The sequence below is a fragment of the Stegodyphus dumicola genome, chromosome 1 (genome assembly GCF_044657685.1).
Source record: "Stegodyphus dumicola isolate Sdum_Otavi_A_Nest chromosome 1, ASM4465768v1".
Classification (NCBI taxonomy): Eukaryota; Metazoa; Arthropoda; class Arachnida; order Araneae; family Eresidae; genus Stegodyphus; species Stegodyphus dumicola.
The window spans coordinates 159,412,068-159,439,714 of NC_140768.1; the positions used below are offsets into that span (position 1 = coordinate 159,412,068).

At 33.0% G+C, this 27,647-nt stretch overlaps 1 protein-coding gene across 3 annotated transcripts in view; it reads left to right on the top strand.

Annotated features, from left to right (window-relative positions):
* The window catches only part of LOC118192531 (uncharacterized), a 133,574-nt gene extending 110,274 nt beyond the window's left edge, over positions 1-23,300 (top strand). Inside the window, exons 13-24 of one of the 3 annotated variants that reach the window (XM_085822685.1) lie at positions 3,264-3,371; positions 3,459-3,566; positions 3,667-3,774; positions 6,581-6,688; positions 6,777-6,884; positions 6,970-7,077; positions 7,167-7,274; positions 8,584-8,688; positions 14,771-14,881; positions 16,844-16,934; positions 22,310-22,367; positions 23,089-23,300. In XM_085822685.1, coding sequence (XP_085678811.1) covers positions 3,264-3,371; positions 3,459-3,566; positions 3,667-3,774; positions 6,581-6,688; positions 6,777-6,884; positions 6,970-7,077; positions 7,167-7,274; positions 8,584-8,688; positions 14,771-14,881; positions 16,844-16,934; positions 22,310-22,367; positions 23,089-23,112 — 1,145 coding nt within the window. In that variant the 3' untranslated portion in view covers positions 23,113-23,300. The remainder of the gene's footprint in view (positions 1-3,263; positions 3,372-3,458; positions 3,567-3,666; positions 3,775-6,580; positions 6,689-6,776; positions 6,885-6,969; positions 7,078-7,166; positions 7,275-8,583; positions 8,689-14,770; positions 14,882-16,843; positions 16,935-22,309; positions 22,368-23,088) is intronic. The other 2 variants (XM_085822693.1, XM_085822695.1) reach the window with 2 other exon arrangements.
* The last annotated feature ends 4,347 nt before the right edge of the window (positions 23,301-27,647 follow it).

Below are 27,647 nucleotides of genomic sequence, written 5' to 3' on the forward strand. Positions count from 1 at the left end.
TTTTGAATGGCACGCCTTAGTTTTGTTAAAGTCTCACAATATCGTGCCGCATTAATGGTTTCAATTCTGGGAAGAAATTCAGTAAGCAAAACGCCTTTCCTATCCCAGAAGACAGTGCACATGATTTTTTGTGATGACATTGTCACTTTGAACTTTTGTTTTTTTGGAGAATGAGTGTGTCTCCACTCCATCGATTGTTGTTTAGATTCTGGTGTGAAATGACACACCCAAGTTTCATCACCTGTCACAAATTGGTTTAAAACGTTTTCTCCCTCATCACTGTACCGCGTGAGAAATGTCAGGGCACTACCAAGTCGCTTTGTTTTGTCAACATCAGTGAGCATTTTTGGAACCCATCGGGAACACAGTTTGCTATAATTCAAGCGGTCAGACACAATTTCGAACAAAACAGTAAGTGAAATTTGTGGAAATGCCTCTGAAAGAGTTGTCATTGTGAAGCGTCTGTTCTCATGAATTGCTTCATCAACTTTCCTCACTAAATCATCGGTGACAACAGAAGGCCGACCACTCCGAGCCTTGGCATAGACATTTGTTCGACCTGCTTTAAACATTCTTATCCACTTTCTCACCATTCCATCACTTATCGCGTATTCACCGTAAACTTCTGTCACTTGACGATAAATTTCGGCCGGTTTAACATTCCTCGCGTTCAAAAATTTAATCACGGCACGAATCTCACAGTCAGCGGGAGAACTAATTGTCTTAAAATTTTGAATGTGCACAGCAAACTGAAAACACAACATAGAGCAACCAAAATGACGACAATTGAAAGTCAGTGAACAAGAAAGACTAGTGCGCATGCAAGGGTCGCCTACCACAGCGCTGCGACGGCGCTAGAATGAAACGGTACTTAGTTTCCGAATACGCTAAGTATATTTATTTTATGCATCCAAAATGAAACAGCTGAAAAAGCTTTGTAATATTTTAAGACATTAGATGATGAAGATACTGAGCCGGAAATGGTAATAATACCACCTGATCCAGATGTAGTCAGTGACAATGAAGAAATAGACAATGTCTGCACTAAGACGAAATGCACATACGCTATTTGTGACGAAAACGCAGTAAGAACTATAGAAACTGCAGGAACTGTGGAAATTTTAGTAGGAAATGAAGATGATGCAAAATTTGATTGTAAAGATTGCATTTCTAAATATTCACGTGCTTCAGAAATATTTTCTCAAGATTCTAGTCAGTCTCTAACTGATTTTGTTTCTGGAAAATCTCCTACAGAACTCTTTGAGTATGTCGCTGAAAAAAATGATAGACAAAGGTGTTATTGATTGTAACAGATACGCTGGGCAGACAAATAATCATAATTTTTCACTGACAAAACAAAAGAACTCAAGCAATTCTAAGGTATACTTTTTTTATAGTGTCTACCTGAAAAAATGTCCTGGGAAAACGCGCCAGACACAGGAACTATACTATTGAGTCGAGCAATGCCACGAAATAGATATTTTGAAATCAAGCGGTACATTCACAATAGCACCATTACCTCTATCTACAAAGTACGTCCAATTTATGATTTACTGAATGATGCTTTACAACAATTAGGTGTATTTTCCGAACATCTAAGCATTGATCAAAGAATGGTGAGCTATTTCGGTCGACATGGTTGTAAAATATATATAAACGAAACCAAAGCTCTTGATCTTATAGAATATCGATGGGCTATAACAATCAGTTATTTGGGATTATCAATAACTAGGAACATTCAAGGCGCATTCATTAGGTGCGCAGCAGACAAATCCAGACTTCTTGAAAATGCAAACTCACCATGTGATTGTCAAAAATCGTGATGGACGTCAACATCGCTGTCAATTAAAAAAATTGTACCAGGAAAACGACAACTATTTGTAAAAAATCTAATATTGGCTAATGTTCGAGTTGTTTTTCACCATTCCATTCAAAAGAATGGGCTTGAAAGAAAATAATGCCTTGGAATTTCACAGCACTGGATTTGACCATCGTCCTGTATATAGGACAACCTGTAAACTCAAAGAAAATAAGTTTCGTATGTTTTTCAATTTATTATCTTTTCTTACCTATTTAAAAAACAAAATTAGAAATTTCAAACAAAAATTTTAATTTCTTCGATCATTGCTAAAATATGGGTTAATTCAAGTTTAGTCGACTAAATGTGACAAAAAATGTATCATATTTGACCAGAAATTAATAACGTGAACAAACACACAAATATAAATTCTTCCTTATGTATATAGATTTTGTAAAACTTACAAAGTTTTTATTAACAAACTATACGATTTGAAAGCGAACAGTGGCAACAACTTCCGAAATAAAGATTTTCATCTCCAGCTTGCGAGCCTGTTGCCACTCGGAAAAACGAGAGCGAAATTTATTGTTCTTCAGATTTTTTGATTAATATCTATGATTTTATCTACATTTTTTTTTGGAAATACGTGGACGTCGACCTTTTCCAGGACCTAGAAAATAATTGTAGAAAGTTTGGTGACGATAGCTATAGTAGTCACTGAGTTATTAGAGGACAAACAAACAGACCTTCTTCTTTATATACATAGGCCCACCAGCGGCCGAGCGGTAAAGTCGCTGAACACTGGTAGTTCGGTCCAAGGTTCGAATCCCACGAACGGGCTGGCTGCATGGGTGTTTTCGTGCTTTTCCCCATGTGTAACGTGTATACGAGCCAGTTTCCCTTAGAAAGTCCTCCACGAAGGCATCCCTCCCCTTAGGCAGATAGCCCTCGAGGCTTTGCCATAATCACACACACTCTTTATATATATATAGATAATGGCATGAGTGGTGTAAATTAATCTGAAATATTGAAATGTTGCATATACTAAATATTAAAAGCTGTAAGAATTATTTTAGTATGAGTGAATGAAACAGTGAATAAAATTAAATGAAAATTATAATACACTTAAACGTAATTGGGATTTAAAACTAAGCATGATATTAGAATATTCCGAAACTATGTCAAATCAAATCATGTGGATGATCAATTATGATCGTAAAATATAGCAAGTATATTAAAATTTATGCGGAAAATATACGCAGGAAATTAAAATAATTTAAATTGCTAAAAATTGTATTAAGCCATGCCTTCTGTGTGACGTCACTGCCGCGTTTCAAGCCTCCTGATGCAGAACCCCCTTTTTCGATTTCTAGAGCCCAAATAACGAAATCCATTAATCGAATTGTATCGAAACCGTTTATTAATTATTTTATGATTTTAAATAAAAGCTTTCGTTTATTTATAGATGCCTGTATTTTTAATCCTTGTAAAAATGGTGGGACCTGCAAGATAAAAAATGGAAAAGTGGTTTGTGATTGTCGAAATTCTTACTCAGGAGAGAAATGCGATCAAGGTAAGAAACCTATTTTCTATGTCTTAAGTCCAAAATACATACTTTATGTATATATATGCCTGCAAAACACCTTATCTCACTTTGCAGATCCTTGCAGTTCTAACCCTTGCATGAATGGTGGAACCTGTATCATAAGGTACAGAAAAGCCGTTTGCAAATGCACAGATCCTTATTCTGGAGTGAGATGCGAAAATGGTAAGAGTGTATACTTTTCTTTTACTAAAGCAATAAAAAACAAGTAAAAAGAGTTTTTTTCGTTAATTTGCATTTCAAACAACCTTTCTTCTGTCTACAGATCCTTGTATTTCAAATCCTTGTAAGAATGGCGGAACCTGCCAGATCAAAAATAGAAAAGTCGTTTGTGATTGCCTAAATCTTTATTCAGGAGAGACATGTGAAATTGGTAAGAACTGATTATTCTTTAATCCTTAATCCTAAATAATAACAACTGAAAAAAGTGCAATCTATTGCTACATTTTTGCTTGGAAAAGTAGTTTTCCTCACTTCGTAGATCCTTGTGTTTTAAATCATTATAAGAACAGGAGAACTTGCATGATTAAAAACAAAAAAAGTAAAGGTTATAAAAATTATTTTTTTTTTGCTATCATCCAATGCTAAACTCTAATTATTGTAAGAGTATAGTATCTGTGCATCATGAGGACTCTTAAAGTACTGGCGAGCCGAAGGCCGTATACATCTGTTTGGTGATAAAGAATTTGAAGTATCTTATCTTCATCAAAATTGAAACGGAGTGATGTAGTTAGTACATTGGGACTAACTCGTACAAATATTGGTGAAATTCTGGTGTCTCGTCCATTTTTTCTTGTTCTGTACTCTTCTGTAGTCAATTCTTGAGAAACGAAATGAAAGCAATTTTTTTGTTTCGTCACACAAAACTTTTGTGACCAGAAGTTTTACTGATACTTAAGCTCATCAGCTTATCATTCGATAAGATGGTTGGCGTTTTTTCAGAAACAATCATCAAAGCTTTTCGATTTTTTTCATCCATTCGAAACTCCGATATGCGACTATTTATGGAATTATCACTAAACGTCATCGCATCCACCTCGAAATCGAAAAGTTCTAGAGAAAAAGTTTGGATCCTTTTAATATTTGATTCCCATGTCCTCTACACCACTAGTCTGAAACTCAAACTGCATGTGGGCCGAATGCGCGTTCTAAAAAATCTGATGTGTACACTACATGACTTCCTTGCACGAAATATTAAATTATGCGCATTTTTCTTGCATTTCATGTAAACTTATTGGATTGAATTAAATCTACTTCGTCGACAGCGCATAGACCACAATAGAATAAATGCGCTCTTTAAAATTCACTTTATTTGTTTAGCATAGCGACACTCAGGCGCTAGGTTCATTTGATATTTCGTTCATATTATAACTCAGAATGCACAAAATTTATATCATTTGAAGAATTATCCAATCGTTGCCACATGTTCTATTCAAATACTATAATAAAGCTAGAACGATGTATAAAAGAAATTAAGCAAACAATAATTCAGTTCTCACTTCGCAATAAGGAAAAAAAGATACATAAAAACTCAAAATATCTGCATTAAAAATTAAGAAGTAAATCGTAAACATTTATTTCATCGAAAAAATTCCAGAAAGGATTAAGCATGATTTAATTCGCACTATTAAATGAATGCGTTATCTTTGTTGTTGCGAAGCTTTATCCCTCTAGATTGGCAACAAATCTGCTATTCTGCTGTTTCAGATGTAAACAAATATGTCCGCCAAGTTATTTAAAACTTAACCGCACTTAAACAGCTTTTAAATTGCTGATAATTGTACAAATATTGCTTCCAGATTTACGAAAGGCATAAAAACCTTAATCGGAAGATAAGAACAACATAATTCAATCAATTTTAAAGCAAAAAATGTACAATTTACAAACATATAAGAGTAAAGAAACTGAGATCACTGAACCGGGTAACACAGTGGATGTATATATAAATATATTTACATACGTTTGGTGCTGCCGATTGCAAGCAAAATACGAAGTTTACATCTATATGTTATATCAGTCCTATATACAAAATTTCAAATTTCTGAGGCTACTCGTTTTTCAGTTATGCGAGATACGTACGTACGTACATACGTTCGTACAGACGCCACGAAAAATTCTCTTCAGAAATTATTTTAAAGCAGTTTTATAATTTTTTTTTGGAGGAAAAGAGTCTTTTATTCTGTCCTTACGTGCAGATATCACGCAAAAACATAGTTAAATTGCATTCGATAGCAGTCAGAATGGATATTTTCGTTGAAATATGCTGCCTGAAACTTTTCGCGATTACAATACTTCCTTTTTACTTCGTACAAGGAAGTAAAAAGTAGCTGACTGCAAAATGGTTTTTAAACATAATCAGACTGAATTTATACCTATGCGTGTACGCGTTATGTATACATACATAACGCGAAATACGAGCCTCGAAATACGATCACTTCTATATACGAGAAATTCGAGATACGAGGAAAGTATGAGCGAAACATTTGTCTCTAAATACGAGGATTGACTCGAGTAACGAGCAATGAGCCAGGCTGTCAGTATGCGTGGCGCCATTTCCCGATTTTGCTGGACTCGGAGAATCCCCTCGTTAGATTATTCAGTGTTCTTTGATTTACGTGTTTGTGCGTTTGTGAGTTAATTGTTTATTACATTTAACGTGAAAATAATTATTTCAAGATGCCTCCCAAGTAGATTGTTGTCTTAGATAGTGCTGCAAAGAAAAATAAGGAAGGCATGGCTGTTGAAATTAAAAAAGAAATCATAGATAAACATAAGCGTGGTGTAAGAGTGAAGGAATTGGCGAAGACTTATTACGGCCTTTCTACATCGACGATCTACACTATTCTGAAGAAGCAGGAAGATGTTAAGAAACTTGATGTTCCCGTTCATTGCACAAGAACGAACACACCAGGAGCGTAAAGAATATCACCTCTGACCTTGAAGGTCAGAAGTTTTAACCACAGACTTTATAATGGTTTCTCGAGACCATTTAACGAGATTTGTTTAATTAAGAGCATTAAAAATCGCAGTGTGTATAAACGCATTGTTTATTGTTGTGCCGTGAAACCTGTCTTGTGACAAAACAAATGCGAAGGATTAGGAAATTTGACAATTTCTGAAGTTAAAAATATAGCTTTAATTCGTAAGAAAATTTTAAAGTAATTTTTCTCTGTCTATAGATGCTTGCACTCCAAATCCTTGTAAGAACGGCGGGATTTGCAAAATACAATACGAAAAAGCTGTTTGCTATTGTCCGGATCCTTTTGTGGGAGATTTATGCGAAAAAGGTAAGACGTAACTATCTTTTTATTCCAAAAACAAAGTTGCGACATATGTCTGTAGCCGGCTTTAAAATGAACCCTCCCATTCCTTTAGATCGTTGTACTTCAGATCCTTGTAAAAATGGCGGCACGTGCAAGATAAAAGATGGAAAAGTAGTTTGCAATTGTCCAGATCCTTACTCAGGAGACACGTGCGAAAGTGGTAAATTTTATTTTTTTCGATCTCATCAGAAAAAAATGTAGTATATATTGTCTTCTGAAGATTTAGATGTTTTCTTTTGTTATAGATCCATGTTCTTCAGATCCTTGCAAGAATGGTGGTACATGCAAGGTAAGAGGCGAGAAAGCGGTTTGTTATTGCCCAGATCTTTATTCAGGAGAAAGGTGTGAAACTGGTAAGAATTTATTCTTAATTTACTCCGAAAAAGACACGGCAGTATTTATGTAGAATTTAGTTGCAGGCCCGTGATTTTCTTGTTTACAGACTTTTGTTTTCCAAATCCTTGCAAAAATGGTGGAATTTGCAAAATGAAAGGCAGAAAGGTGGCCTGCGATTGTCCGGATACTTATTCAGGAGAGAAATGTGAAAATGGTATGAAGTGATTTTTCATATGAGTCAAGTGATTACATGAGTCAAGTCTATGTTCGTTTATATAGATATATATGCAAAAGAAGAAAAAGCTACTCAAAGTTTCTTTTTGCTATATAGATCCCTGTGATTCTAATCCTTGTAAAAATGGTGGGCCGTGTAAAATAAAAGCCAAAAGAGTAATTTGTCATTGTTTAGATGCTTTCTCAGGAGACAGATGTGAAAGGGGTAAAAATTGTCTTCTGTTCTGTTCAAAATGTAAATAATCTGTGATAAATATAGAATTCGTTTTTTTTAGGATGCGTGGATCTTTCGACAAAATGATTCAGCTAAGCGGGGACAAAGGTAGGTTGCACAAACACAGATCGGAATCATACAGTAAAGGAAATTTGGAAAGATCATTTTCCATTATTAGTGTACAAACGATAAAAGAACTGAAGGAGAAGCGCGTAAAACAGCAAAATGCCTTTTATAACTCTCAACGCATTTTCGAAATGCATTGAGATTATAGATGTAACGAGAGTGTAATTTAACAGACGTATTACATCGCGGGTTCATAGAATCGCATACCTTGTGTAAAACTCCTGCTATGATTCGGAATACCAAGGCGTAACGACCTTACATGTTACTCGAAGGTGGCGGTTACAGAGAGGTGCGCTACAAGCTCCTGATTACCTTGAACGAGGGTATGTACGCCATTTATTTGCTGTAATCGCGGAAGTCAGCGAGAGATTTAGAAGTAACAGAAACCGCATGGAAATCGCAAAGTCCTAATCACATATGTTTCCGCTATGAGGGACTGGACGTCGAAAGGGACAATTCTCAGACCCGCACATTTCCACGAAACCTACGTAGCTAGGTTAGTATTTACACTTACTATACAAAAACTTGAACGCTAAAAAAGTAATCGATTATCGCTCAGATTGGGATCACGTGATCCTTCAGAAGCAGATTGGTTGATCTCTACCCGAGACAGAGCTGCAGTCGAAACATTTTCGGCGAGGTTTCAAAAAATCCCACGTAGCCGGTACGTAGCCGGTCGTAGCTAGGAGGGATTCCTAGCTACAGCTGCCTAGCTGCTAGTAGAATCTCGTTTTTCAGAAATGTTCCGTCTAGCAGGGAATACTGCTAGATGTGATAGCCCCTTAAGAGCAGTCTTGCGGCCAAACAACGCCATCTCTGTTTTGAAAATGGTATTTTCGACCCTGCATTTCTATATCATTCTTGTTTGTCTGCATGCAACCTTCGGGGTTGATTGTATATTAACATGCTCTATCTTCTTGTGTTAAAGCTTAGAAATCTACATTTTCAGAATGCAAATGCGAAAATGGATGGTGCCGAAGAGATGTTGCTACAGATGCCTATTCTTGCAACTGCCATTCAGAATTTGGACTGTATGCGGAGGGTGTTTGCAAAGGTAAATTTTGTGCTGGTTCTGCCAAAAACTGCAGTTAATTTTCCTTAACAAAAGAATCAATTGAGGGATGAAATTCTTTCCAAGTTCATTATCGTAGTTCACATTATATCAAACGTTATATCCTTTAGTTTTTTGCTATATAAAATATTAGTTCATTATTTCCCGCATCCCTTCCAGCTATGAAATTCTTCATTCCTTTATTTCTGACATGTAAAATATTCATTCCTTTATTTTTTATCATATAAAACTTTAATCCTTTATTTTCTGAACAAAGCTTGCAAAATATTTTGAGCTCCATACATTGTGGTTGATACTTGATAAAAACTGTCAAACTGATTCCAGACGGCGGGAGGATAGTTTTAAAAACATTTATAATGAATGCTTTCTAAGGCTCCTATATACCAGGCTGAATCATCAGGCATTCGCGCTCCCAAGTGGGAGATTTAATGGCGGCTGTGTAGTTACGGTGCAACAATTTTTTTTTTTTTTTTTTTGTGTAAAATGGGCGGATGTACAGCTATTAATTGTTTAAATCATTCACGGAAAGGTCATACATTGGTAAAATTTCCTAAAAATGAAGAAAGAAGAAAATATGGGTAAATAATTGCCGAAGAGACAATTGGAAACCTGGTCCAGGTGCTGAACTTTGCTTAGTAAGTATAATGTTAATTACGCCTTCATTTAGAGTTTATATCTTCTCTGATGTTTATAATGTGCAAGTAAAGTGAAATTCTTGTGTACAATAACCTGAGTATCTGCTAATTTCTGTAATAATAGCTATAATTAAATTAGTCTAGGGTTAATGTACCCGTCGCCAAACATCGCCAATGTAGATGTTTTGAATGTGGAAAAGAAATTTCTCTTCTAATATAAAGCGCGGATTTTGCTTTCCTGTGCTAATTGTGGAATTTATAGTAATGTAACATGAAAATCATTAGCATATTGAAATTTATTAAAAAATAAATAATAATTTGGAAAGTCAAGATAAAATCTGAATGTTTGCTAAAGATATATGTAACATTATACTATAGTTGCAATATCGTTGGAATGATATGTAATTTTTTTCTTTATTTTATAATCACTATTGTTAAAAAGTTAGATGAGTTGTTTATGCACGGTGCCCACTACTGTTTCTTGGTTAAAATAACTTCCAGAATTTTGACATTGACATCTGAAGTCAATAGAATAAATTGAATAGTGTGAGACAAAATATATATAATCTGACTTCAATAATTGCAAGGATTGTGCAAGTTTATTTATAATCACAGTATTATACAATTTGGCAATGGAGTAAAGATTTAGAAATGAATGCAGAACATTCAAATTAGTATTTTCTTGTTTCTAATATATAGAAATATAGTCTATTTTCCAGTATAAAAGTTTTACTTAAAAGTATGGGAAAGCAGATTTGTTTCATGCATGATCTTTATAATACTGGTATGAAATGAATGAATTTTAATCTGTAAACAATTTTTTGTTAATATTGAAATGCGTTTCTTTGGGTACATTTTTAGGCACTTGTGGATCATGTCAGACAACATGCAATAGAAAAAAGATGTCCGTGTGCATAAATTTTCCCATTGTGTTACTTCATTTTATCTAAATTTCAAGGATAATTCTTTTCATTTTTATATGGCATGTCATCAGTATAAAGGCTAGTGAAAATAAATTGGTATGTGTATCTGTTTTTGAAGTGTAATGCTTAAATAAAAAGATGGTGTGTGTTTCTTCATTTAAACAAAATTTCAAGGATAGTATTTTTCAGTGTTTGTTATTTCTCAATGTAAAGGGTAACAAGGGGAAAAAAAAACCGGTATGGTATATCTGTTTTTTAAGCATGATAATTTTATTTATTTCTTTAGTGATGCATATATATAGAGAGAAGGTGTTTGGTTCAACTGAAGTTATAATAAATCTAATTTTACTAGATCTCTCCCTCCCCTCAGGTGTAGAAAATTTTCAAGTGCAGAAAGTTTATTTGCAGAATTAATTCATTTCTGATAAACTTATTATCATTAATTTTTTATATAACATGTTATTAAGTTACACATTTGACTACTGTGTAATAAAATTGTATTTAGAGCAAAAAATTAACTATAATTTTGCATCTGGTGACTAATATCATATGCTTCTAAGAATATTACTTTAACTTTTTCCATAAGTTTTGTATTTCAGGAACATGAAACTGTTATTTTGATATACTTAAATAATAAAAGTGTGTATCTGAATCAATTAATGGATACAAATATTTTACAGTTATTTTTAGATGATATTTGCCATATCGCTTCTAATAATTCATAAAGTATGTTAAAATATAGGTAAATAATTTGGTGCAGAATTCAAATTTAGGGTTTAAAATATAGTGAATCATAAGACTAAATGATTTTTATTGTCATGATTTGCCTGGGCTTAAGAATGTACTTTTCGCCCGGTGGAAATTGTCATCAAACTGTCCTGAACACGCTTTTTGTTGATAATAACTTCCAGGCTTATCAGTACCTCCTTTTGAGTGGAGGGTATGCAAATATAGTACCCAATTTAAATTACATTGTGATTGTAATAATATTGTGGTATTAAATAAGTGATTATAATTACAATTTAGGTAATTGCATTGTAATTATATTACATTGTATCTGTGAACTCTTAATTTCATTACTTTATGCAATTATGTTGTAAGTGCATAATCTAATTGCAATAATATAATCTATTTGCAATTACAAAGTAATTATAAATGCAGTTACATCTTAAATAGAGGCCATTTTAATACTTTTAAATTTTCGCAAGATAACTTCCCATTAAGGTTCATTTGGAGGAAACTATGCAAATACTAAAAAAGAAGTTATGCAATTTACATATTTTGTACAGTACTTTCTTGTTATAATGCTGTTCAATATATCTTCAATACTTTTGTAAATTTAACGACATTCTTTGCAATCACTGTGGTGCTTTAAAAAGAAGTTTCTTAGTTATGCTTTCTAATAAGAATGGGTTTAAAATTAAGTATTATGTATAATAACTAGCAGTTAAAAAAACTTGACTGCATGAAAATGCTGTTGCTGTGTAAAATAAAAAATAAGCTTTCTTTTATGCTTTGAAATGAATTACATGTGGTTAAGTCGTCCTTTTACAATTTAAGAATGTGGTTAACACACATTCTTAAATTGGACAGGTTTTATTTAAATTATTAGTATAAAATATATAAACTATGCAGTTATTGTAACTATGCAGCATTGTATAAACTATGCAGTTATTGTATAAACTATGCAGTTATTGTATTTGAGTTATTGTAACATAACTCAAATTACAAAATTCATTCTATATACATTCAAAGTTATTATCTTTTATGGAATAACTGTTTTTTAATTTAGGTAAAAATTGGATTTTTAGAAGTATTACAAATACAATGCAACACAAAGGTGATCTGATTGAAGAGGAAGGACTTTTTATTACGGTTTCTAGTTCGTATTTATATTACATTTGATAAAAAGCATCCAAAACACAGAATGCTGTACTTTCTTCTTCCATATATGTTATGAAATATTTCACACATTTAAAAGAAAGTGTTTCTTCAGAATCTTGCACAATTATTTCCATATACCTCAGACTTAAATGACAACATATTCTTAAGTTATTTTTTTAGTATGAATTTACAGTGTTTTTATGGAAATTTTTGTTAAAATGTCATTAAGATAAATTTATTTGCACACTCTACGCTTTAATTATTTCCCCATTTGACACTATTGAAAGTTTTTATTCATATCTTATTTATTTTAGTCTGCTAACGAAACTGAAACATCTAAAGAATAAGTTATTTTGAATATGTTTACAAAATATACGCGAAATTTTTATTTAAGTGAAAACGTCTATATACTATTCGAGAATTAATAAATTATCCGAAAAGTTTATATGCTGAATGCCGCGCGTCTATAAAATAAATCTTTAAAAAAACAGCAGACATTCAGCCAGCGTGTGAGATAAACGCGCCAAAATTGGCAGCGCGTTCACTCCCTCGCCAAGAGAGAAAAGTTGGTGATTCAGCCTGGTTTAGAGGAGCCTTAATGCTTTCTATTCGGATGAAGGTTATTTTTGAGTAGAACCTCATAAAATTTTAGATGTTGTTGAGTAATTTCGTTCTTATGTTTTCGCATTATTTACACTTACTCTATATGGCTATATGCATTCTATTTTTTAATATTCTGAGTATCTACATGATCCATTTTTCACTTTTTAATTTTCTGTTATTTTTTCCTATCAGTTTTTGTCTTGTTGCAGTTTGCCTAGTGGCTATACATTCCTTTTAAATCACTGAGTTTTCTGATTAAATTTGAAGAATAAATATCATATGCTTTGCCGAATGGGAACACTTTGTTTTTAAATTGCTGAATTTGGTAATTAAAAATTTAGCAAGTTTACGCAAAACATAAAATAAATAACACGTATTCCGGTGTATAACGCGTAATTTTATTTAAACGATAAGATCGAAATGTACGGGTGAGCGTTTTACACTGGGTATAGAAATGATAGATTTAAAAATAAGAAAAGATGAACACGCAAAAATTAGATTCCTACATGCACTTAAATGCTGTTTATTTAGAAAAATGACAAACCTTACGAACCTGAAAATTTTCATATCGGATAACATGAAAAGCTCATTATTTTCGCCTTCCGTTATATCTTCAGGTGAAACATCAAATTCTATTTCATCTTCACCATAACTGTTATTCTGATCCATAAATAAATAATCATCTTTCATTTCGTCTAGATTGTTAGATATACTACATTTTTAAATAACCTTTCAATTATGTCGGTTTTAATTTCACTCCACGCTTTTATTATTCTCTCACAGAATATTTTTAGAATGCCTCCTTTTGTAAATATATTTTAGCCTTCTTTTGTAAATATTTTTTCACCTTCTAACATCCGCGTATTCTATTGTCGTTTTAAAGTTTCTTTGAATGGTTTATTGATCCGTAACTAATAGCGTTAATCCACCTGGAATAACTGCCATGCTTATGTATTACACTCAGCAATATTCCTTATGCACATTTTCACACAGTTTTCGTCCATTCATCCTTTCTTGAAAACATGAATGGAAACACCATTTGAGAAATTACATTTCGGCATCGTCTTTCTTTTAAAAAACCAAGGGTTTTAATTTTATACCGTGCGCTAAGTAGTGAAGCACTATGGTAAGGTAAAATATTTTGTTACCTGTTGTTTTATGTGAACCGTTTTTATTTTTTTCGCGTCATTTTTTTCATTTTCTGTTATATAAAACATTAGTGGAGTTTCACGCATATTTGCAATATGGGACAACAAATAATTTTTTTTTTTTTTTTTTTTTGCCTTCGTAGGTCAATAACATACTTCTGGAAACTGAGTTCTTAATCTCTTGCTCAAATCTTTCGAAAGCCCTTGCGAAACTTGTTTTTTCGCTTAGAGCTAAATTATTCCGTGTCATAAATCAACTACACCCACTCAAAGTTTTCACTTTCATTTGCATTCTTTTCTTTGCTCACTTTAAGGCACATCAACATACGCTGTTTCTTGTTTCAATTAATTCATTCGGACGATTTTCTAGGACGCAGCCCGCAACACTCTCTACCAGAATAGGCCATTTCGTTGCTCCTTTAAGCAAAGCACATTTATTCTTTGGCATATTAATTATTGTGATTTAATTTTTCTTCCACTTGCGTATGGAGCTTTCACCAGCACTAGACATCCTTGCTGCAACAAGATAAGAAAAGAGCATCGCACATGTATCTTTCAGGTGTTTTCGTAAAGAAAAGAGTGCGCGTTATACGCGAATACATATAAAATTTCTCGAAATATGTAATCTTAAGCACACTGACGCATATATTATTTTATAACGTGCTCCCTCACATTGCAGCAAAAACACACTCAAATTCTTCTCTGATATTAGAATTGAACGCAGCATTACAGATAACACAACTGTTATTTTACAAACAATCGTTTATTATTATGCAAATAAAATACCCATTTGACTTTAATGAAAAAAATTATGTAATTGAAATTTACCTTTCAGTTTCTTTCTCTGAATTGAACTTTTTTTTTTCCACAGCTTGTAATTGTGGCAAAGATTCCAACTGCACTTTTGATAGAAGAGGAAATGAAGTCCAGAAATTCTGCATCTGTCCTAAGGGATTTGAAGAAAAGCATGGAATCTGCAATGGTCCGTGAATCTATTTACTTTCTTTTTCTACCTGTAACATCATTATCATTGCGCCTAAGATTGACATTTTAAAATATTTCTTTAAAATAATTGGCTAAATTAATAATAACAAAGGCACTTTATAGGATAAATTAACTAAGAACACTAATTTTACTCTATCTTTAAATGATCAACAGTTAAACATTTAGTAATAGAAATGTCTCCATGGATGAATGGTTTTGCTGGGCAACCTGAAAGCCCTTGAAACATTCTTACAGCTGTTCTTACTTAAGTTTTTTTTTTATTTTTATAAGCCGGTTTGTTTTAAGCCTTGTTTTATGGAACTATTGCATTTCACTGTCACATTCTAAATGCGCTTAACTAATTAAACTGCTTTTCATGAAGCATAATGGCTGACCTCAAGGCATTAATAATAACAATAGGACAGTTTTCATCTTTGTTGATGCTTATTGCGAAAGACAGTGCAAAATTGAACGCGGAACTTTTATTATACAATCTTGTGGTAATACAATTACAAGTACTGACAAAATAAAAGACATGATATCTCGTCGATTAAGAACTACAACTGGTCCTTAAGCTACTGTCGAAGATTATGAAACGATAGACATGATAAATCATTTGATATTCCGTCGAAGGTATTCGAAAACGAATCAGCAGGTTAATACCATAAAATCAAATTTTACTTATTACGTGTTTATTATTTACACTGGAAGTTAATTCGTTTTCAAACACCGAAACCGACGCGAACGTTTGTTGCCATTTTCAACATTTCAACAGATCGTACATTCTACTAGCTGAGATCTGTACTCTGATAATCTCCTCTAGTATCAGGTAGAATCAACGGTTAACGAAAAGAGTCATATAAAATTGGTTATCCGATTTCAGAATCATTACATCCAAGAAAGAAAAGAGTTACTCTTCAAATCTTGGACTTCAAGAGTATATTGCGTGTCTCCGTCTAAAGTATTCATCGCAGGAAGTAAGCCTGGGAGATCATTCGTAGGCTTGTCTGAAAGTCAAATGTGTCGTCCACATGTCGTATGCAGAACCGCAATTTTATTTTTCCGTTTCTGTAAATTACGTAAAATAAAAAATGTGAAAAGAATTGAAATTTATAGAATTTTAGTTAAATTCTCCCAAAGTACTTTTGTTAACTATGACGATATTCTTGGTAATTTAGGACGAGCCAAGAGAGGAATAATTGGACAAACTGACAGAGCTGTAAAGCTTAATTGTTGTTTTGGATATGAATGGTATATATACAAAATTACGTTACATTAATTTCAATTTGTCTTACAATTTGGATTTAAAATCCATCATTTTTAGCACTCCCGCGATTTTAGTTTCAGTCACCAAAAAAGCTCGAAAGCTAAAAAACATTTTTTAACAGCTTTAAAAGTGCTTTTAAAGTGTAGTTAACTAACCTAATTATATTTTTTTAGTTTCTTAGGCTTTTCGAAACAAGAAACACTTGAGATGCCGTCTCTATAATTCAAACTCCAGATCATCCCATTACTAGCCGAACGTGCTACCAGTTACACCATGAAGCCACGCAGTTAGGAATGAGAAAATTCCATACATTCTTCTCCCTTTACACTGCGACTGAACAGGGATGAGACCGAATTGCCAAATTCAGTTAGTGATAAAATAATGTCCATTACATTCTAATTCCGGTGACATTTGTAAAATCTTTATAATCGTTTTCAAACAAGAAAGCGAAGGAAGCAAGTTATGTCTTCACCGGGATCCGGACTCCCACTTTTTCGATTACTGGCTGGACGTGCTAATTATCCCACGAAGGTACAAGAGGAGAAAATTTCTTATACACGTAACTATTTCTTTAGTGGAAACATTAATGCCCTTAATTTATATTTTAAGGTATCTTACCTAAATGTGTTTTATCATATATGATCAGATGAATTACTTATGCTTTTTTAAGTTGTTCTCAAATGTTCATTGCAGATATTGATGATTCCTGGAAGATGTATGTAGTACTTCTCATAGCAATTGTAACATTGGTCATCATCGTACGCTTATTATGCTGTTGCCAACCGTAAGTTCATTAAATTTCTCACCAATTTATTTGTATGTTAAGTAATTCAAAATGTTTTTGATTCAAGCCAGCAATATCTGGTAATAACTATATGGTAATGACAGTCATTACCCCATAGTGAACATATTACCTGAAGTATAACCATATAGTGAACATATTACCTGAAAAACAGCCATGTAGTGAACACATTACCTGACGAATAACCATGTAGTGAACATATTACCTGAAATCTAAGTGCCCTACCCCCAGGGCAGGATGCTTCAAGTGCTCAGCCGAGGGCTGCATTCGGCCGCGATTAGATTAAGAAAATTTAATACTAGTGACCGAATTTCCGAATTTATACATGTTTTCACATTTGTAACCAACTTAGAACTATTTTCATACAAACTTTCATAAACTTGTAGATTTGATTTTCTACACTACCCGATATTAAAAATGCAACACCAACAAGGAATGGCCCATAAATTATGCAAATTTCAGGGTAGACGCACGTCACAGAATTATGCGAATGATGAGAAATGCGCAGCTCTCCAGCGCACATTGAAGACGATATAAGGGAAGGAACCTGCAGAATGTTCAATTTTCCTGTCGTTATTTCTGCTAAGGAAATCATCGTAGAAAATTTGTTCTTTTCTCAGAGGATACGTGTAATAGCAAAGAATGCCAGGCCGTCGTCAACGGAGGCAGTTCCAGAAGGCAGACGATTTTACGATAGGGCTGAAAAGGGCAGGTTGATCCATACTACAAATCTCAGCTGACACATACCTGGACGCATCCACAGTGCACCAGCTGTGGCGACGATGGTTGGAACAATGAAATGTGGCAAATTCGAGGGGGTGCCGGTTCAGCCAGAGGAACGTCAGCACGCGTGGATCGACGCATCCGCCGACAAGTAGCGGCGCATCCCCAAGCCACTTCTACCTCCATCCTGCAGCATGTTCAAGACATCCTGGATGTTCCCATATCGACCAGAACTATTTGCCATCGACTGGTGGCTAGCGATCTGCAGTCGTGGCGGTCCGCTAAGAAGACTGCAATTGACCGTACATCATAGACGCTAGCGTCTGCATTTGGTGCCGGGCTTGAGCGATGTGTACGAAGGAATGGCACATGAGTCGTGTTCTCAGATGAGTCATGCTTCTGCTTCTCCAATGACAGCCACCGCGTATGAGTGTGGCGTCGATGTGGAGACAAGTCCAATCCGGCAGAAAATTTTAAACGCACCACAGCTCGACAACGCGGCTTCACTGTTTGGGGCGCAATTGCGTACAATTCTAGGTCACCTCTAGTTGGTATTCAGGGCACTATGACGATACGTGGATGTTGTGCTGAGGCCGGCGACAGTTCTCTACCTTCATGGAGTACCCAATGCCCTTTATTAGCAGGATAGCTTCCGAACACATACTGCTCGCATCAACGTGTTCTGCAAGGTGTACAGATGTTTCCCTGGCCACCGTTCTCTCTTGATCTCTCACCAATTGAACACATTTGGGATGTGATTCGACGCCACTTGCAGACCCTGCAATTGCCGCGTTCAGACGACGACCTGTGGCAAATGGTTAACAGGGAATAGAGAGTTATTTTCCAGGACACCATCCGCAGTCTCATAGATTCTGTACCTAGACGTGTTGCTTCGTGTATCACTGTCCTATACACTATTGCTTTGTTTACATTTTCGATTTCAACAACTTTAAGTTTGTTTAGAAGTTTTTGATGTGGAAAATATTCGAATTAACTAGCAGAAAATTAGGATTTTGTTAAATAAGCTTTACAGATTTTAATAATGCTATTACATAATCATTTGAATCCAACATCGTGTATCTTATGCGATTCAAGTGTCGTGTTTCTTGAAGTGCTACAAACTTTTTCTTCAATTTCATCTTGTAGAAATTCTTACATCAAGAAGCTGCAGCTTTGTTATTTGTGTGTTTTTTCTACTGTTTACAACGATACCAGTTTTATTTATCTGTGATTATTAGTACCGTAGCTATGAAGAAAAAAGTGTGCCATCGGATTTGATTTCATAGTGGTGTTTTGCACAATTCGTGAATTATTTTCTTTTTTCTTCAACTTGAAGAAGCCTATCGGAATCCTGCAAGTTTATTTTTTGTGTTTTTTAATTTACTGAACAGAGCGATACGGATTTTATATACCAGTGATAATTAGTTCCATAGTTCCATAGTGCAAAAAGTGTTTCTTCATTTTCGTTTACACATTATTTTTATAATTTGCAGTGCACCTGATACACATGATGCACGATTGAAATATGTGTGAAATTTAAATTAGAATCCAGCGGTACCAATAGTATGCCATTTGTTCGTGGCCATACAATTCCAGAATTACCATGTTTGTTTACATATTTTCATTTACAAAATTTTAGCATTTATCTCGTTCTATTTACATTATTATAGTTCTATTCTGTGCATAGTTTAGTTTAATAACAATTTTTGTACTAATTTACGTTTATTTACATTTTAACGAATTATTTTCCTTATTTCGTTTGTCTATAAGATTGGCGATACAGTTTAATCGCGCCTTTTTTAACCTAGTAGTTTTTTTACTTAATTTATTTGTCTAATTGCGGTCTTTAATTAACTAATTTCCATTAGGTCCTTGTTTAGCTGGTTTTCACATTTTCTCTAACTGCTTTTAACCTGTTTTAAAAGAATAAGTGTATCCCGTATCGGCTCCTTTATTGCCCTGGTTTGTCGCCAATCCATTTGCAGCATTTTAGAAATGGATTGGTGACAAACAATCCCTCTTAATGTATCAAGTTGCCACTTCTATTTAACTAAATTATACCTTCGTAGTATTTTAATATTCATATAATATTAGAAATTAAACGGTTGTGGTTCTTTCTTGGATAACTCAATAGACTCTAATGTTTCGCGTTGAAATCGAATTAATTCTTTTGTAAATTGATTCTTTGGGGTTCATTTCCGTTGCCTTTATCATGACTGAAAGTGCTGTCCAAACGGATTTAGCCGATTTTGCTTATTTTCATTCCAAACTTCAACATCAAGAAATTGTAAAATTATCCGGGAAAGATACTAAAATGACCTTTGGAAAACCTAAAATCAACACTCGAAAGCAATTTTGAGGTTATCCGCTCGCGAGCTTATCTAATGAGACTAAAGACAAAGCTGATCTAATCACAAGCTGATCTAATGAGATCCGTTAAAGAATGTAGCATAGGAAACGGAACCTATGCTACATTCTTTAATGGATTTTAAACAACTTGTTGAAGGGAGAACCTTTGAGGCAGATGATCTAAATGATCAAACGAGAAATACCGATTCCATTTCGATACCTTGGGAAGATAAATTTTCTCAAACAAATCGATAGCGATCTCAGACGCTTGCGTTCAAACTGATTCTGCATATATGGACTCACAGTCCATTAATAAAATTAAAGAGGCTTAGACGTACACAGGCAGAAAAGATAAAATTTCACAGACACTTATCCCAATAAAGGAAGTTTCTTTGACGGAAGAGATCAAAAAGGTTGCGTTTAAGGATAATTTGTCTATGATTAGTAATTTTTCTAAACGTCATTTAGACAATGTTATTATTGTCTCCTCATCGCAACTAGTCAATACTTTGGTTTATTTTCTATCTAAGTTAGCTAAAATTTGATACTTCAAATACAGAAATTCGCATTATGAATATGCCTTAACTCGTTTGAAGGATCTTCTGATAGGTTAGGATACGCAGGAGCATCATGAACAACTTAAAGATTTGATATCATCTTCTCCAGACGGCAATATTTCGGTACGAGTACACTGATCGCATATGGATTGAATTATTTTATTTGGAGTTCCTATTAATGTGACTGAAGCTGCAATCGGAGATGCTCTTAAGGCGCTCTTGCCGAGAGATACTAATTTAAATTTAAATTTTGTCGCGATCTTTAAATATACAGACAATAGTAAGAATTTCATTCTACATAGAGACAAACAGTCTTTGACATTACGGGCCGTAAGGGTCGCGTTTATGTTGGATTATATTCGTGTAGTTTTCGTAAATGCATTCGAATTTAAGATGTTATGGCTTATGTTACGCCAGGTTTTTGGCCATCACCATATTAAAAATTATACAAATTCTTTATTTTGCGCTCATTGCGCTCAATTTAGAAACGCACACGCAGTAAAACACGTGCCACACTTCTAATTCTTATGCTTGACCTGTCTTTCAAAAAGAGTTACATTCTCAGTTAAGGATTATTTCTTTAATAAGCTTATTGTTATTGTTATATTATTTGTTTGTTTTTCATTTCTTAGTTTTTGAGAATAATTGTATTTCCAACTGAAATTTGTTAATCAGGAGGACCTTTATACTATAATTAAATAAAATTATTGCCTAGATAAGGATTAATTTCTAAGGCTGATTATATCATTACAAATAGATTATGTTCTATTTAAATAAAAAATAATAATTTTGGTGCTCTGTTTTTCGTATTAAGTAACTATGAATAATGATATTAGATAATTTGTTGATTGTTTATTATTATTATTATTATTATTGTTTGTTTGTTTGTTTTTTGACTTGAGAATGTTTGTTTCCTAGAGTTTGTTAATAAAAATTTTCTAAGTTTTACGATGAAACAAAAATAGCTTTGCCAAACATTAAATACATTATTCCTGATTCCAAAAATTGATGGGAAGCCATTTCGTCTATTTCCACCTTCGTAAGACTTTAATCAGCCGAAATATTAATTAAAAACTCTGAAAGCGCTCATTTTCGCACTCATTTTTCTGAGTCGCAACAATGTTGCGCTTTGGAGTTAAAAATGCTTTATTTCGAAAAGTGTTGCTACTGCTCGTTTTTAAATCGTAAAGTTTGTTAATCAAAAATTTGTAAGTTTTACAAAATCTATGCATATAAAGAAAAACGTCTGTATGTGTTTGTTTGTTCGCGTTATTGATTTCTGATCAATTATGATATTTGTTTTGCCACATTCAATCGACTAAAATTGAATGTAGGTGAAATATTGGATGGAACTTGAGCCTTTACGACCATTCGATTAGAATGACGAAAATCCTTTAAAACTGCGTGCCATTGTTGCTGATAGAATGAGAGAGAATTAGCCTATTTTTCTATCGAAATTTTTTATGTGGGTTCCATATCGCATGAGACTAAAAAATGTCTGAATCGTATTTTTTGCGTCATTATTAGAGAAGGATTACAGCGGTATCGTTCTCTCTGTTGTTAGATGCATTAGTCTCCCGTATGAACTTAGTTTCTATAGTCCAGTAATAGTAATATTTTCTGTGCGCTTGCTTCATGCAAAATGATACGAACAGTCTATCTATATGCAGAATTATCTTAGTAGTGCTTCTTATTATACTTCTTCTTCTTCTTATTATTTTGTTTCAGGATTAAAAAAGCCTACATCCTTGGTTTTTCCGAAGATGATGCTCTGCCCTGTCATCGCGTTAGTATAATTTCATTTGCATTAATTATACTCCCTCTGTGTCGAAATGATTTTCTTCTTTGCATAAATTATTTGTAGTGAAATGATTTATTTTTAAGAAACAATGTTTTTTCCTGCTCTTTTACTAATTTTAGGGTGTAAGTACAATTTATCAAGTACGAAATAACTGCATGAGTGTAATAACTATTTATTTAACTTTTATTTTATATAACGAAAGGTTATAATTAAAGATATCTTATTTAGACTTACGTAGAGCCCTTTCTGCCAGACCGATTTCGTTGAAACTCGTTATGTCTGTTATATGGACCGCAGAGAAAAGAAAACTCTTTGATAATTAGAATTTTTAACCTCTCAAAATAAGGGTTGTATATTTTACGCGCTATATTTCAATAATTTTTAAATTTTACATATCTGAGAACGTACAAATGGTCTAATATTTTTACTAAATATGAAATAATGTTCTGTCCTAAAACAGGAAGAACTTACTTTTCTTAAATATTTATATTTAGTTAAAACCGCATTTAATTATTATTTGTCACAAAATATAAATTTTTATTTGCATAACATTTAAAACTCAAATTTGTTCAGCATTCAACTCTGTTTTAATATACTCCATCAGCTGGAATTCTTTCTCACGCGATTCTTAAATTACGTTGAATGTAGTTAATTATAAAAGAAACATCTTTTCTAAATTGAAAAATGACCACTGTTTATTTTTCAGGAGCAACGAATGACACGACGTTAATGGAAAGACTAAAAATAACTTCTAACTGTGACTGAATCTTTTTAATGTCACTGAAGAACACAAAATTTTCAGACATTCATCATGTTTTTTTATCATTATATGGAGAAATGTTTTTAGCCTATTGTTCTGTGAAATCATTAAATATTAATTTCAACTTGAACAAGTTTAATAAATGATTGTGCATTCTGCGAGATCCTTTTTTTATCCACCTTGAAAACATACAGGATTTTTGAAAAAGTTTGTCACACTTTCAGATAAACATATAATACAAATGCTATTGTTACATTTAAGCAAATAATTAAAGTGTTCAAGTTTTATAAAATATTAAAATTTTTTCTCTTAGATGGCAGGTCAGCTGTTGGCCATTTGTATACTAAGCTGTGAGTGTCTCTGAAGTCGAAAAAAGATTAAAATTATCAGTCCAGTAATTTTGAAACGTGTTAACTTTAGCAAAATTCACTGCAGCATCTTGTGCACAACACAGAACAAGGAAATTAAATCTAAGACAAAAATGGGGGAAATAAACAAATAAACGATATTTATCACATAAAACAGAATAAAATTTAATTATTATTATTATTATTATTATTATTTGATTTTATCACCCCTGTCCGAATGGAAAGTGATAAGGTAGAAATGATGTTATTTGGAGGACGAATCCCCTTCCATGAAAACATTCCGTAATTATCTTTTATCATCTTTAATCTTTTCTCTGTTTCTTAGATTCTGCTTGTAACTAAATTAGCTCTTCGTTTCACACAAAATTTGTCCAAAGCGATATGATGTTTTAAAATTTTTCTAAATTGAGACATGGCATTATAACTAAAAATGCTTATGCTTTAACTTTATCATGGTAGTACATTACATGGAACTAAACACATATTACATAAAAACATACTATTAAATAGAAACACTTCTTTGTCTTCATTATTAACTCCCAAGGTCATATCTCTGTCTAGAGATGCAGAGAAATCCCCAGATTTTTCCTCCAAACCCCAATCAGAATTTATGGTCTCTAGAACACATGCTGCTAGGCCTTGAAAAGCAAGCAACGAGAGACTATTAAAATGAAGTTTCTAGAAGTCCTTCTGGAAATGGCTTTAAAGTCGGAAAAAGATTAAAATTATCAGTCCCGTAAATTTGAAAAATGTTAACTTTACTAAATGTGCACGTAAAATATCATCCTATATTAAGAAATAAACATTGTGTTCATAAAAATCATGTAACCAACCATTGGTCGTAGACATTTAAAGTTAGCGAGCCATTTGAAGAACATAGTCGCTGGAGTTCTAAGATTTCTTTGAGTTGAAGAAACTTTGATAAATATAAAAAGTTCTGGACATTAAATTTCATCGTTTCGGAGTTTAAAATCCTTCTTTCAGACGCTCACAAGAAAATTCTGACAGATTTAGATCTTTATTATGTGTGAAGCTAAACTTTATAATTTTTACGAAATTGACTTTTAAAAAATTAAAAATATCATTCTGTTACGAAATTCGTATATTTGCATATAAGTTTAGTGAAACTGTAATATATTTTTTTAATGTAACATGAAACGCTTGAAAGAGCTGATGCTTTTTTGGAAAAATAAGAATGCAGGTTCAAGTCTATTTAGCATTGAGTAAAAGACTGTCTCGCTAAATTGGCGAGATATCGCCAAGGTGGAGATCGCTTTGGTGACTAATTTTCTCACCAAATTTGAGGAGAAATCTCCAAAAGTCGCTAGACTTCGCGACATTTTGCTCCGGTCCTTGTATAAATGGAAGTGGTACTTAAATGAATAACTTTAATTTACTCTTTATGTAACTCTAACCGTATCCGGCTCTGATATCCTTATCCGGCCTTACAATACTTTCGAGAAGTGAAAGGTTTTAGAGATTTCTCGGTGGCCGAGAGAAAACTGTATAAGACAGGAGAGAGCATCAGGTTTTCTCAGTTATTAGTTCAGAGCTGAATTCAGAGTATTGAGATATTGCTGAGAGCTTCGCCTTTTAGATGCGCTTTGTATTGTGTTGTGTTTAACGTTCTTAGCAGCTTGTAGTGCACTGATTGTACTCTTTGATCTTGCGTCCAAAGAGGCGAGAAGAGCTTTTATGAAAAGTTCCAAAACTGTAAAGATTTTTTTTTTTTTTTTTTTTTTTTTTTGTAAAATAAATTTTGTTGGAAGTGCATATCTAAGACCAACAATTGCGGAAGTAAAACCCGCATGATATACAGGTACAGTGTATATTTTTTAATGCATAATGATAGTTCACATGTAGATTTTGAATAACTTGAGTTTTAAAAATAATGTAAAATAAAAACGGGTTGGGCTTCGAGAGAGGTGACCTCGGATTCCAAAAATTCATGGGAAGCCATTTCGACCATTCTCATCTTCGCACGGCTTTAATTAGCCAGGATATTAATTAAAACCCCGGAAAAACGTAATTTTCGCCCTCATGTTTCGAAGTGGCATAAGTATCGCGCATTAGAAGTACACATCTGCTTTATTTCGAAAAGTGTTGCCACTGCTCGCTTTTAAATTGTAGACTTTGTTAAAACGAAATTTGTAAGTTTTACAAAATATGAAATAAAAATAGCATTGCCAAACTTTAAACATATTATTATACAAGGTCCTATTCTGACGTTGAAGAAAGCATGCGATTTCATGTGACGTCATTGTATGTCTAAAATGTCTCATTAATGTCAGAATTTAAAATCAATAGCTTCTGTTGGCAACTTTTTTTGTTTCAGGCTATTACACTTTACGCTATAAATAAATGCTATGTTAATTTTTTTATTGTTATTTAGATAATATTACTATATTACATTAAATTTAAATCATGACATCATGCGTATTAACATGTAACATTAAGCATCAAAAGTGTTTGTTTCCTGATTTGGCAATAAAAATTATTTACGAATGGGTTGCTGCTTGGAAAGAATGAACTGATTACATTAATACTGAAATGTTGCTATACATTTGCTTCTCAGGGGTACATAGAAGTTAAAAATTTTGCTTTGGCTGCAGCCCGCTCATTTGGTGGCCTTGCTCACTAGTATCTTAAATAAATCTTGAAATATCAAGAACTACGTTAATCCTATAGCAAACCTAAGAGTGAAAAGTAAGAACTGAAAAGGTTTCGTCTATTTTAGATGTAACCTTTTAGTTTTTTAATTTTAGCATAAACATTTTGAAATTGCATCCATTATAATATTGAATAAATCTTTGCTGTATGTGGCAGAATTATTACTATACATTATGTCTATAAACCTAAATAAAATCGATAGAAAAGTTACTACTGGAAATGCAAGACATCAAAAATAGATATTTTTCTTTACTCTCGAGACATCTTTTAAACTGAGGAAGAGAGATAAAATTTTGTATAACTGAGAGATAAATTTCACATCTTCTCTTTGTTTCGATCCATAACGATAAAACATTATTGTTATTAAATATATTCAAAATGATCATACTCGTTAACCAATAGCTTGATTATAACTAGTTTCAGTGGTAAGCCAAACTTCGACATGCTCCCAAGACCACTGATTATGTACAAAATCACACATATCGATTTCGGAAATAACTGCAATAGTCTTGTGAAAAACCTACATTACGACGTTTTTGGAATTTAAATAACCCTTTAATACCAGCAAAGTGAAGAGAATTGCTACTTAATGAAATCTAATGATGATTTCGAATAAAAGGTGAAACTGGTTTTATTTTGTTCTCTTTCAGCAATTTCAAAACACGGGAACACATTTTGTAATACTTCAACGAAACGTTTTCTTTTTTCGGATGTAAATCACTCTTTCGTTTTCATTCTTTCACGCAAATGCGTAATTTGGAAATAAACATGGAATATTCTTTTATATTTTAAATAATATACCAAATAAAAGAATTTTAATGCGAAATTTAAACAAAACGTTCTCTTAGAAATATAATTTCACAACTAAGAAATTGAAATAAGGATTTTGTAATTTTCAACAAAAAAAATAGCAGTGTTTTTGACAGTATCTCTGTAATTTATTCTTCATAGATTAAAACGCATAGTTATAAAACTGTTATTTCTTTATCAGAAGTAAGTTAAAAGGCGATGATTACAAAACTCTAATTTCATAGAAGTTCAGTTTGCTTTCCACTTATGTATTAAAAATTATAATTTAACTTTGAACTTAAAATCCTTGTCTGATTAAATTAACACCAACGTAACAACAATAATATTATATCAAAGAATACGTTTTAAAGGTTAATAAGTTTTTCACTTACTAAGAGATGAAATAATGTTCAATTAAAAACAAATTCTTGAGAACAAAATGCCTTTTCCGATTTAAATTCAGAAAACATTGTACTGAAATATTGCTGAATTATTAGATTTCAAAATCTTTTCTAAAGTCTGATAAGTAATTTCCGAATTTTTTCACTTTTTTTTAGAAAACTCAGCTGTAGTTGAGCCAAAACAGTGGCATATGTTCTTTTTTAAATGTTTCATTCAAAAATGAACTTCACTGAATTTAAATATTATAATTTATTCTGCAATTAAAATACTTGCAAC